Source organism: Mixophyes fleayi, chromosome 4, assembly GCF_038048845.1.
Source record: "Mixophyes fleayi isolate aMixFle1 chromosome 4, aMixFle1.hap1, whole genome shotgun sequence".
NCBI classification, from domain to species: Eukaryota; Metazoa; Chordata; class Amphibia; order Anura; family Limnodynastidae; genus Mixophyes; species Mixophyes fleayi.
In genome coordinates, this window is record NC_134405.1 from 115642241 (window position 1) to 115656351 (window position 14111).

Here is a 14111-nt window from a genome sequence, read left to right on the forward strand (position 1 = left end):
AAAAAATAGAAGCTACAAAATCAATCTATTTCATCCAAAGCACGTTACACGCATTGCTTGTTTTTGCTGCTGAACACACATTTTCTGAAGGCCTTTTATGTGTAAAAGATCAGAAGATGAAGCATTTGTTCTTTCAGTTTAGGTATTAAAGAGCATACAGAATACTATGTGATTAAACATGTAAGGCCAGATAATACATTTGCAAAGGTTCTTTTATTTTAGGTTTAAGCCTGGATAATTGTGGTCTTAATCTCAGGGTAGCCAAGAAAGAGAATTGTACATGAAAGTATTTACACAAAGTTCCCAAAGCCCTGTGGATTATGCATTAGTTTGGATAATGAACTAGTGTAGATAGAAAGGAAAGAAAATCTGGGTATTTGTGCAATTTCTAATGTGTTTCCCTGAACGTTTGCCAAATAATAACCCTTTAAGATTGTGCCCATGGAGGGTTATATGAAGGGAGGGAACATCTGGTTTATTTCATTGCCTAATGCCAAATCAAAACATCCAGGCTTTAATTTTGAGGAGATCAAATAGATGTGCTATTTAGCTTTGAGTATATCAAACATCTTTGCGATAACTTATGTTTTGAGCTTGGTATAAAGCATTGTTCTCGCTGGGTAGTTAAGTGGCCAGTGGTTTTTAGCACAAAGGAAATAGGAATTTGGGGAAGTTGACTTGAAAATGCAATTCATGAATGAAGTTTCTTTGTAGCTTTCAGACTCTATCACATTACCATAAGAAAGGGTAACTGAAATGTACACTGCAGTGTTTAAAAAATTGGACTAACAGCCCCATGGCCTGACTCTGTGGGCTTCCCATTGTGTAGCTTTTGTCTACATCCCTTTTCATTAGCTGTGGGCATATTGGCAGCCCACTGACAGGAATGGACCATGACTGATAGGAGGAGGGGTCTTGTTTGTTGCTAGAAAATAAGTCATGTTACCATTTAGACCTAGCAGAAGGTGTGAGGATTATTCATATTGGTCATTTAAAGCTGCACAGGACATGGCCTGAATACAGAATGACTTGTCTCTTTGCAGATTTTGTCCATGTTTGTTGGAACTTCAGTAAAGACTTCTCCAAGACGCAGATTGTAAGCTTATAGTTGAATTGGTAGGACCATAGAAATGCGCTATAAAATAATCTCCTGTAAATGCCAACAATTCTAATTTCTGCAATAAAAAAATAGCTCTTTAAAACACATAAATAAATAAATATATATATATATATATATATATATATATATATATATATATATATATATATATATATATATATATAATGTTGCACATCTCAAGCTACCTGAAAAATCTTCAGCCATAATATGTCCTGATAAAATAGGACTTTAGCACTCTGGTTACCTGACCCAGGAGAAACTTAGACTAAGAGGTACTTCTTCAGTCCGTAAGATGTATTTCCAAATAACAGTTGACTTGTTAGTAAATTATAATACGAATGCCCTAAGGTCTATGTAATTATCTCTTGTTTGCATCCTAATTGTTTGGCACTGTGGAAAGTGTCAGGTTTACAGATCATGCTGTTTTACATACATTGCAGAGCCTTCAGGTTGTATCACTTACCTTTTTCAGGTGCCTTGAGGTGGTGAGGGAGTGGAAAGTGATCATGTTAGCACTCCACCTTTTTCTGACATCTATATAAAGCAGTGATGCTTTTTAAGTTTGTAGTATTGTCCTAAATGACAACTGATGACTTAATTTTCCAATCTGGTTAGGAAAACAACCACCACAATGTTTGAAACAATTTGCGCAATACACTCCAATGTGACAGTTTTACCTGAACCAAAATCTTTCCTTTGTTTTTATTTCAGATTTATTCTCCTGACCACACCAACAGTAGTTTTCCATCAAATCCTTCAACCCCTGTTGGGTCTCCGTCTCCTCTGCCAGGTAGAAACTATTTTTCATTTGAATTATGTGCAATGTAACATTACTAAAGCTGAATTGCAGTGTATAGTTATTATTCCACATACCAAACGCAGCTCTTTCATTTTAGGTAAAATGCAAATATTCTTTAGGGGCTGTCCTATGAACTAGTGCAATCTTATGCTCATTCACACCCAATGAGGAGCCATTGTTCTAAACTTCAGTTTAATGAGGTCAGAAAAGCTTGTCAGGAGCATTTTAAGCTTTGTGCTTCTGTCACTGTGTGAAATGTTTACACGCTCTCTAATACTTAGGAGTATAGGGTATCATAGTTGCAGGTTGTGCAGTGCACACAAGTCTGTGAGTGAAAGGGGCCCATTTGCTATCTTATGCACAAGTGCCATCTTTCTGGGGGCCCCAGCAAAAACTTTGCACCTGGGTCTATTAATTATTTAAATTGTCTATTATTTGTTACCTGCACAGAAGATAGTTCCTTTCAATGAACTTGCAGTTATATGAATTCGCATAGTTATAACAAAAAATAAATGTAGAGTGACCATGTATTGTAATATGTTGCTGTATGGTGAAATACGTACTAGTACAGGTAAAGCCACATGTCGGACATTATTGTCCATTCATTGTTTGCTAAGCTCTTTTAGATATTTCCTTGTGACCACTTTTTTTTTATAAATGTCTCAATATATGTTTTTAATTCACACTTTCATTTAAATGCACTTTTCAACAGACAAAGCCAGACTGGCTCCTGTGTAATGTCTCGGGCATGCAGGCGTAATAATGTGTAAAATGCATCTGAGACAGAAAAGGATGAGGATTCATTGATACTTACAATGAATGATATGTAAGCACATGGTATGATCATACTGGCCTAAGTGGTTGCAGACCACCTAAGAAGAATGTGTCACGTGCCATAAGGCCAACATTTCTATCACACTGTAAAATTTATACAGAAACTTGGTGTTTTTGTTTTATAAACATCAAATTATTTTATTGTATTACAGATTAACAAAAAAACAGAAAGCGATTTAATTTAGAATAAATTCTTATTAGTAATTTAAGGTAGGCAAAGGGATACTTAACGTAAGAGTAAAAACTGGGGGGGGGGGGGGGGGGGGGGTGGTTTATAAACAGGCCACATATGAAACGCCATAGAATTCAGCATGATTCAATTGAACATTGTCAACTAAATATGGGCCAGAATCCTTTATACAGTTCACCTTAACTCGGTTCTGGTATTTAATGTAAATACTTCACTTGCTAAGCTGTGGTCTGCAACCAGACCTAGAAGGCATTAAGTATGTTAAGTATATAATCACTAGCTCCAGATATTGCTTTACTTAGCTAAAACGTAAATAGGGACACTGACATGTCCTCATACCGAACAGCATTGAACATTGAAACAATACCTCAGCCACTTCCATTAATGAAATTACTGCAACTAATCCGATGTCTGATAGTAATTGGGGGCTGTTACAGTCAAATCTAGAGGTGAAGTAAGGAGATTTTCCTCAATCCCTAGTAGAACTAGCGGAGCCATTGAGGTAATATATTAAGCAGAAAGACCTACCATAAGAGATTGAGGATAGAGAATACTTGCCAACCTTATGTTGGCCGAGTCCGGGAGATCCTGGAGGGCAGGAGTGGTGTACGGGAGGAGGGGGCGGGGCTTTGCAATATACGCCAGTTTTGCCCCGCCTCCGGTGACGTAATGCCTGTTTTGGGTCTTTTTACAGTTTAAAAAGACCCCAAACAAGCATTACATCACTGGGGGCGCGGGCCAAAATGACGCGAATAACGAAGCCTCGCTCCCTCCGCCCGTACATTCCGGCACCAATTTTATTGAAGTGGGCAGATGGGCCAGATGCGGGAGAATCGCCAGCTCTCCCGGGAGTCCGTGAGACCTACCCGAAATTCGGGAGTCTCCTGGACATTCCGGGGGAGTTGGCATGTATGGGATAGAGGAACATGATCTTATGGCGTATAAATGGCACAAGATGCAATTTGTACAAGATGATTTAGAGTAACTAGACGCTGAATTAATCACCCCATTGAGATGAAAAATATTAAACTATTTTCTAAGAGATCTTCGAACAAATCATTTTGACTAACACTTGATTAACCACTTAAACCATAATGAAAGTAAAAATTAAATCCAGTCTTTGTGTAAATGGACCCCTCTTATCTGAAAAAATTGCAGTTTTTGCTTTCTTTTTATTTGTAATTCTTATATATTCACCACTTTTCTTTTTGACATACAAGATAGTCTTTGTAATAATTATACAATAGTTAAATCTGTATTTCCTTAATTATTAATAACTTGGGAAGCTGTGCTGGATAGTTGTATGTATAAGCGTTATCTGATGTATGAATAATGACCTGTGGGTGACTGGCTGCTCCTGCGCTTCCAATTCAGCTGTCTAGTAAAATGTGAACAGCTGTTATACTCAGACAGGACACTGAAAGCCCCATTCACAATTTTTTCCAATGTAGAAAAAAAAAAAAGCCTGTTAATGTCAGGGCGATGTAACATAAATCCCGCCTAATTTGTTACAATGCATTAATTGCTTGACTTGTATTACAGTTTGAAGGTTTATTTTTATGCTCAGAAGTTCAATAGCGCACTGTGTGTGTTTGAATGTTGTTCACATCTCCATCAGCTTTGTCCCAGCACTATATTATTAGGAATTTGCTATACGAATGCACACAGTCCCAAGTTCTGTATCACTTTTGTTTTGTTTAAAATATAACCTAGCTGTAGTTTGTTTTTTACCTACTGAATGCAAGTTGCGGTGCTCATTGTGTCAATTGGAAAATTTATTGTTATGACAATATAGTAAACATTCTGCTCTTTGTTAATGACATTAGTAGTCTTAATGTAAGCAGAATGTTTTGTGGTCTCCCTGCAAATAAACAGTAGCATACAAGCAGTGCACCATGAAATGCTGTCTGTCTAGTGAGGCTTATCTTCCAGTTTTGTGTGCTCCGTGTTAAACCGGGAACCAATTGGCATTCCTCACAGTCACATGCATGCATGCATGCATACATACATACATACATACATACATACATACATACATACATACATACATGCCTGTATACTTGTGAGAGATTTGTGTGATACTGTGTTTGGGTCGTTTTCTGGGGCTGTATGATATTTCTGTTAATATATGCCTTTTCTTCCTCATCTAATGTCCATAAAAATATATTAAGTATGTATTGAAAGCCTTTTTTACATAAAGATAACATTTGCATAGTTAGACTAAAACATAGTCATTCCCAGCAAAGCCAATGCAGAATGAACACACAGCTTGTTCCAGTCAAGGTGCAAACTCTGGTTATGAAGGGGTTAAGTCCTGGTCCTTGGCCTTTTGAGATGTAGGGGTGAGTGAAATGACACTGACATGTGGACATTTGTTTGTCAGTTCATCCCAAGTGATTTATTGATTGATTAGGAAGATTCACCTGATGTGGTAAATTAGAACTTGTGCAACGAAGAGGATCATTTTGAGTGATGAGCGGCAGCAGCTGCTAAATCAAACGCTGCCAAACTGAGCTTCTGAATCAACACATCTAATGAGGAAGAGAGAGGCTTCATACACCATTACATGTTAGAATGTTTCTTTTCCCACCATCTAGAACAGGGAGCACACAAACCATCTGCACAGATACGTAACAGTTTGTCTAGGTTTAAATATCCGTGTTGAACAAACCACGGGACTATCTGTTACATCCACTGTTTGTGAGATTTGACATGGTTCTTTTTCTCTAAATGGTGTTTACAGAGGATATTGAAGACGTCTTGTATTTGTGCATGACAAACATGCTCTCCGTTTATTTTAAATGGTATTCATTTGTGGAATGGCCAACAAGGATTTTCTCATAAACGTATTCCTTCTTTCACAGATACAGTTGTGATTGAAGAAACATACCCATAGGCCTTTTCTTTGATGTGCTTTTCTGGTTTTCAGTGGTATATCCATAATTTATTAATGTTGTTGCTGCATTATTCAGTGGGTGAGGTGATATGGAAAGTGGATTCTGAGCGCATAAATCATTTATGTCCTGTTCCTCACTGGGAAGAGATGTTCGGTGTGGTAAACTTGTATTACCTATACGAAAGAGTATTTGGTACAACTTCTACCTTCCCATTTCCTTATCCTACCTCCTTTATGCCTACATTAAACTGAACCCATCGGCTGTGCACAGTGAAGGCGCTATTTTTGTGTGGAGGCATGATTCAGCCAGTCACACTGTACCTCATGGGTCAGTGACACCACTTGTGATAAACTATTATCCCAGCCCACAATATGGCTGTCTCCACTGTGTGTTTAGATCACTTGCCCTGCCTGTGCTAAAATTCACAATGGTAACTTAAATATTATCCAAATCTTTGTAAATTAAGTATTGCTTCCTTTATTGCAGTCCCTACTTTTAATTGTTAAATTATACTTTTCCGAGCATGCTGTAAACCTTAACATCTCCTATTTTGACAGGTGCCAACCAATGGTCTAGACAAGGAGGGCAAACACCTTCATCTCCAAGCTATGAAAACTCCCTCCACTCCTTGGTAAGAGAAATTGCATTGTTATCATACCCAAATTGTGCTTTTAAAGTTCCTACATTTTTCATGGCTGTTCGTTTATTGAGGAAATCAACCGTATGATGTTACAGATAAATTCTTTGCAAGCAAATGGCCTGGTTTGAGCGAACAATATAAAACATGTAGGGTGTGTCTGTCACCATCTGTTCCTGGGTCATCATGTCTCTGTTTGTGAGACAGCTGCTTCTAAATTACTGTAAAGAGAGACCAGTATCCTTCCCTAAACCCAAAGCTTATATATAATATAATTATTTTTTTTTTGACACATGAGCATAAAATAAGTTTTATTAAGTTGTTTTGGGGGTCTTTAAACTGAAGACTTCAGTTACTGAGCATCTGTCCATCAATATGCAGTAATTTGCCTTTACTACTATTACTATTGTTATCTGATCTCTAATAGTCCATCTTACACCCCCCATCTACATGCAATCAGTACAGGCGTTTACTTTCTCCCAACATTCCTGCAGTAATTCGTATTTGTGCTATGTTAACGTACTTTACAGTCACTTATATTGCGTTTCCACAAACATTAGGTTCTAAATAGATAATGTGTGGGTCATACACCCCTATAGAGCACACATTCACATCTATAAAACTATCATAGAAATGTCTTAGTAATATCTTCAAAGCATATTATGTTTTTTAATGTAAATTGAATATTTGTAAAGGCAATCCTCCTTTTTTCTCTTGTTTTTTGAATTTGGTCTCTTTGACACTTTTAAACATCAATATTTTGTATATTGGATTTTGCATCTTTAGGATCTTGCATTTCTCTACAATCCTTTGCTTTAACGTAACTAACATTTACAGCTGACACGCACTTTAGCTCCTTTCTCATCTTTTCTTTAATTAATCTTAACCTTTGCTCTGCTTCTTGTTCTGTCTTGACTTTGCCAGAAAAACCGGGTTGAGCAGCAACTTCACGAGCATTTGCAAGATGCTATGTCCTTCTTAAAGGATGTCTGTGAGGTAGTAGTATTTCTCTTTAGCTGATGCCATTTGTTTGTGTATCCGTGCATTCTCACTGTTTGCTTCCTAAGCTTTGCATGATATAATTTTCTATCAGATCAAACGCCAGATCTTCCATAATTTTTGTGTGTATGTGTGTGTATATATGTACGGTACATATATATGTGTGCATGTGTATATATATATATATATATATATATATATATGTGTGTGTGTGTGTGTATATATGTGTGTGTGCATATATGTATATATATATATATATGTATGTATGTGTGTATATATATATATATATGTGTGCAAGGTTGTGTGATTTAGTTTAGTGTGAACTTTTATATTTTGTATTTGAAAACTCTGGGGAAAAATATCAAGAATAAGCCCGACATTCACCTGGGGTTCCCAGCTTGCTTGTATACTTACTCCATGGAAATATCTGGCTGCTGACAAAGTACCATATGAATTTCATTAGTGACAGTTTACGTGTACACTGGTGTTTTGTGATGCATTTTTTTAGTGCAAGTAAAAACACATGTAAACTACATTGCAACTGTGTATCTTATTTACATTTTTAATATACATTCAATCTGTTTAAGAAATATAAGCGTCTTTGGAAAAGGAGGAATGTTGTTCAAGCCAAACTCGTGTGTATCCCAATGTGCTTACAATGTACTCCCTTTGAAATTAATGCAGTTTTTTACTATGATGGCACAAATCAGATTGAACAGCAAAACACACACTGGAAGAACTGGTGTAAATACAAATAAGGGCCTTCTCATTTGGTACATCAATTTTTATTCTCGTATATGCTTTCTTATGCTGAATGTGCATTAAAACGCATCTTAAATTAAAAATTGATATAAAACAATCATCAAAATATTTGTGTAATATTTATAAACAACATTGTTTTATAATCATAAATTGAATAAGTATTGTTTTTAATATGTGCCCACTTTTAACTTCATTAATTATATTTGAAGAATCTTGTGATTGCTTAAATTATATATTTAATCTTAGCATCTTTTCATCTGCCAAAATAATTTTTTCTTATGCCGTTCTGAGTTGATACAAACCGGTTACACTGATCTGCTGTGAAATGGAACAAGCGTTAAAGACAAAAAAAAAAGCAACACAAATGGTTGATACAATGATTTTTTATTTTTCACATTATTTACATGTGGTTAACTTGCATTAGAAATGCATCTTCAAATGCAGAATTAATAATTTTATATGAACATCTATAAAACCTATAGAAAATGTCTAATATCTTAAAATCATTGTTTTTAACATTTAGATCTCATAAAAATTTTAACACCAGTGTGCATGTAACCTTGAAGTGTTTTATTAACGCCTGTTACATGTTATGGAAATGTACACCCAAAATGTGCACATGTGACCATCACTAAGGAAATACTACTTCATGTCCTGTACCGCTGCTACATTCAAGAGATTTATTCTATACAGTATCCATTTTTTATCTATCTTGTATAGAAAAATATCTCTGTTCTTTGCTAATGATCAGCAATGTAATGTTGTTCAAAGAGAAGCATACCTTATTATTAAATAAAATATTTATTTGCATTTATTAACATGAGTTTGAGATAAAAATTGTGTCCCTTTAAATTTTAGTTGGAGCTCTATACAGGCAGGAGGAATTAAGGTCTGGAACTCCAGCAACAACATAAACACATCTTTTACCTGTCTGTATGCAGAGGCCGAATCCTTTATAATTGGTTATCTGCATCCTCATGAATATTGTTTCAGTCCACAAAACGTCCTACTCCATTGTGTTTAGGCACCAGGTGCCCTTGAGTGGGGGATTGGACAGGAATTGACACCTTGATTCTAAGCTATATATCCAATGATGCCTGGAGTGACATTGGGAGAGAGAGAGATCTGTACAATGGTGGTTCAAAATGTAGCCCGTTTTTGGACAAGTTATGTTTTGTTTGTTTTTTTTATTTAGAGTGATATAAACAGCTCATTGGGCATTTGGTTTTATTACAGCAGTCTCGAATGGAGGATCGTTTGGATAGGCTTGATGATGCAATCCATGTCCTGCGGAACCATGCAGTAGGACCTTCCACAAGCATGCCCGCTGATATACACAGTTTACTGGGTGCAGCTCACAACGGACCCATTGTAAACCTGACCTCCAACTATGGAACATCGGGACTTGTACCAAATAGCCGACAGACCTCATTGGTAAGTTCAATGCAGTGGTATCTTAGATTGGATTTGTAATGTAACAGTTATCCACATGGTAGGCAGAGCTTTTAGCTTTATTAATGACTTGCATAGTGATCTTTTCATGCAGAAGAACGCGATCACGTAAGGACACCTGCTACTGATTTTAACATTGAGGTACAGTATTAAGGTAGAAATGGAGAAAAAAAATGAATAGCTTGCACACTCTGACCTTGTCAGTGGCCCATAAAATCCTGCTTTGCCATGTGCCGAAAGCAGACACTTTCTGCAGAGTAGATTTTAGCTTATACATGCATTTTTTCCAGATGTGTAATAATTGGCAGAACATTTTTTCTCCTTGAAATACTGTGCAGAGAGATTGAATAGGAAAAGCAGTCAAGAGGGACTGAATTTCAAGCGTTCTGGTCTGGAAAAGCTGTTTATTGTAAATTGGAACTAGACTTCAATAGCAGATGCTGGCAGAATGCAGCTTGAATGTGAATGTTAGTTTGAGCAGGCCTAAAATTTAAACTTTTTCTCTTTAACCCCCCCCCCCCCTCCTTTAGAAAGCTGAATAGGGACAGAGCACAGCTGTAGTGGAAGTAACATTAGAAAGGAAACCATTTCTAGATTAATCCCACAGCAGTATAAAATAATTCATTCCATCTTTGTTAGGCATGGGAACCATTTAGAGGAAAAAGTGGGACTAAATTAAAGTATTTCACAATTTAGCTTTTTTCATGCTCCCTTTAATTCTGTAAAGCAGGCATACTTGGGATTAATGTTTTTGTGTGTGGTTGTGTAAGGTAACTGCCATTAAACCAGTTTTATAGGTGGTTGTGCTAATCTATTGTTGGTTTAAGGTTTGCTTTTGTTTTGGGGTTTTTACGTAAAATAATGTTACTAATAACAGTTCATAATCGCCCTTCACATGGTTTATTGCATAAAAGAGTTGCCATTTCCCAGGAAGTATTTCTTGTGTTGACATTCAGCAGTGCTGTGTCCTAAAATAATAATAGTCAGAGATGTTAAAGGAATCTTGAATTCCAATAGATTAACAGACAAAAACAAAAAACACATAGCATGTACAAATAAATAGTTGTATTTTAAGTGGGTTTCCTGCAAAAATGGTTTGGATTTAGGTTTTAAATCACAGCTTAATTTGTTCTTAATATCTTTTAATTCAAGACTTCTGATGTTAAATAAAACATGAATTCAATTTAGCAGGAGTAGATGATCTTGGCAAAGGATGCTAGGAAATTAGTGACTTTGACTCTTTTTATGCAATTAGTGTAAACAGACATTCATTTTTTATTGCATTTTTTTTCCTTTTATAAAGTTAGATTATACAAATGCAGTAAACTCAATTTCCCACATCTGGATTCAGGATTCCTTGTTTTCCTTTCTTTGTAGAGTATGTGTATGTGTGTATATGTATATGTATGTTTATATATATATATGTGTGTGTGTGTGTGTGTATATATATATATATATATATGTATGTATGTATGTATGTATGTATGTATGTATGTATGTGTGTATATAATATAGTGTGTGTGTGTGTGTGTGTGTGTTTTATTTATTTTTATTCTTCTTTAGGATTGGGTCCTTTAGCTCCTCTAGGAAAATGTAATTGATCCTTATGAGCCACATATCCAGTCCTGTTAAATAAAATATTTTGGAACGTTTATATATGCTTGTGTTTGTTATTTTACTCTGACATACTGTGACCTCAACATGGAGTGTTTTAATGTTCGCTGTCTTCCTTTGATTTAAAACTTTTTTATAAATTTCTGATTCTTTGAAAATACAATAATCTTTCTTTGAGCCGGATTACAGTCAGGGCGACCTGGGTGCTAGGTTTGGGATCTTTAAACTAATCTTCCCCCTCCCCCTGCCATGCGGCACCCGTCTCCCTAGGTACGGCAGCGCTGTTCAGAGAGCTGTGTGATCGTTGGTCAGTGGCAACTGACAGAACTAACTGCATAGACATATTTAAACAAGCACAATGCTGGATTATTTCTATAACACCACTAATAAATGCTTCTGATTTGTGACGTTTAAGTGGCCGGAGCACTCAGAAATATAAATCCAGCCCTAACCCTCATTGATTGATTAAAAACAAAAAAAATATGAGAAATATAGTCTTCCTATTTCAATGGCTGTCTTCTGTATTATGTTGGTAACATATATTACCTATGTTGGCACTTGTAAACACTATTAAATCATCCCACACTAAATAAAATAACAGCCATGCATGATTTCATTCCATTTCCCCATTTTGTGGACATCCTGAAACTAAGATATGCTGGGACTTCCGTTGTGCACACAAGCATGTTGGGTGTACATTGTAAAGAGTGGTATTACAATGTTTTCATGTACCCGATATGCTTTTCTTGACAATTGATCTCTTCTGTCTCTCTACTGTAAGAATGGAATCCTGAAAATCAACACTTGTGTAATTTGTGCCCTGACCTGTGTTGAGGAACTTATTAGACAAGTTCACACACAATAACAATTTGGCTATGCTGTAAGGTACATTTTGTGAAAACAGATGCTAGTTGACTGTCTGTGAAAATTACAGCAGCACCTAAAAGCAGTTCAAAGGCCAATGTAGTGCCGTTTGTTGTAGCCTGGTTTTAGTGGGAAGTAAAGTCTCTAATCATTCAAATGTAGACAAGTGTAGCTTGAGCAACAGACCTCTTTACTCAAACAGACAGTCAGCTGTATGCTAATGAGTTGTACAATTAAAGCTCCATCCTATCAGGCCAAGCTGAGAAGGCCACTCTGTAGAGACAAAGAACTGTTTGTACACCTGTTGTGTGTGGACAGTGCTGCCTTAATGGCTTTAACCCTTTGGGTATTGTGAGGCTTTGCAAGTGAGATTGACACTAGGGATGTTGAAAGAGCAGAACAAAGAAGAGGCTTAGTACAAGTTAAAAAGGACAATGCTGGCTGTGAAAGTTACATTCTTCAGGAAACATGCAAGAAACATTTGCAAATAGGATCCGGTTACAGATCTACAGAAAGGAAGTTTTGCTAATTTGATTAGGCTTGAATTGCATGCTCCCGAGATGACTGACGTAATGGGAATATTAACTACGCAAATAAAAATGAACTTCATAGACAATCAGTTTTAACATTATTTGGATGAAACATCTATCCAACTATGTATGTGAGTTTGGCTTGCTTTACATATATCTGTGTGAAGTCACAAATATTAAGCGAATATAAAGGAGCGTTGCATAATACACTATGGTTAAAGTGCAGTTAAGCTGGAATAAATATTTTGTAGAGAGTAAGTTGTATTGCCTTGCAACTCTGGTTAATTGACATGTTAGTCAGAATTTGCTCACTGTTTTGCTCCTGGATGTTGCCATATTTATGTGAATGTTCATCAAACTTTCTTGGTCACTGATCTTGACTAGTTTACATTATTAACAACAATGTGTGGTCCATGTACTACCATTGCCTGGTTATATATTACAAGTTTACAAAATGCAACAATTCAATGAGCTTAGAATGTACTTTGTTGTCTGTATATAAGAAACAACACCACCAAGTTGGGGCAGGGTCAAATGCATTGACAATTTTATCCCGTTTGAGTTTGGCTCATGGTTCCCGGTAATTGCATTGATATAGGCGTTGGGATTAATAAATCTAGCACCTGCAATACTTAAAGTATAGCTTACATATATTGCTTTCTATGCTGAGCTTGGATTGCACATAAGCAACAGAAGCCTTTGTTGTCAGACAGATACCAGTAAGTCATATCTCTGTACTACCATGGTGCTTATTTTTTTTTATTTTTTTTTTTAAAAAAAGCCAATATGTATGCGACAAATCCATTGTTAAGGACCAAGCCTGCTAACTACTAATTACATGACTGGGCAGCAAAAAGGGTACATGCCCAAATCTGGAAATAATTATCAAAAGCTTACTCTTATGTCTGTCAGTTGACTAGCGAAAGTCAAAGTAAGCGTAACAGAAGCAGATCATCAGATATAGCAGCCCTGCACAATGGTAGAATCTTGCTTTTAACTCTTCCATTTCTATCTTGTTCTTCTCAAAAAGAGAAGTCGTTAGAAGCTTGGCATTACTTTTAGTTTAACGGAAGTATTTTGCTTTCGGTTGTAATCTTTCATTGTTTCATCTGTAACCACAGTATCCAAATTATGGCACTGCATTGCTTTACAGATTTATGGTTCAAGAAAATCACTACAAAATACACATTTTAACTACCCTCTTCCTAGACCATATAAAAGTGACAGTAGTATTTTGGAGAAAGTTTATCATGTATAACAGGGAAAATATACATTTATATTCATTCATGTTCTAAATTGTGTTGAACTCAAATAACACTATTGAATGAAAAAGACAGAAAAAATCTGAGGGTATTAAATTGTCATTAAGTGGTTGCAAGAAGATAAACGTGTTTGCTGTGGAGATGTGAATAC

The 14111-nt window shown here is 36.1% G+C and overlaps 1 protein-coding gene across 5 annotated transcripts in view; it reads left to right on the plus strand.

Annotated features, from left to right (window-relative positions):
* The window catches only part of TCF12 (transcription factor 12), a 176608-nt gene that overhangs the window by 154188 nt on the left and 8309 nt on the right, over positions 1-14111 (plus strand). For 2 of the 5 annotated variants that reach the window (XM_075208050.1, XM_075208051.1), the window contains 3 exons: positions 1832-1910; positions 6398-6471; positions 9475-9672. In XM_075208050.1, the coding sequence (XP_075064151.1) occupies positions 1832-1910; positions 6398-6471; positions 9475-9672 (351 nt within the window). Of the gene's footprint in view, positions 1-1831; positions 1911-6397; positions 6472-7401; positions 7474-9474; positions 9673-14111 lie in introns of all 5 variants that reach the window. The other 3 variants (XM_075208047.1, XM_075208048.1, XM_075208049.1) reach the window with 3 other exon arrangements.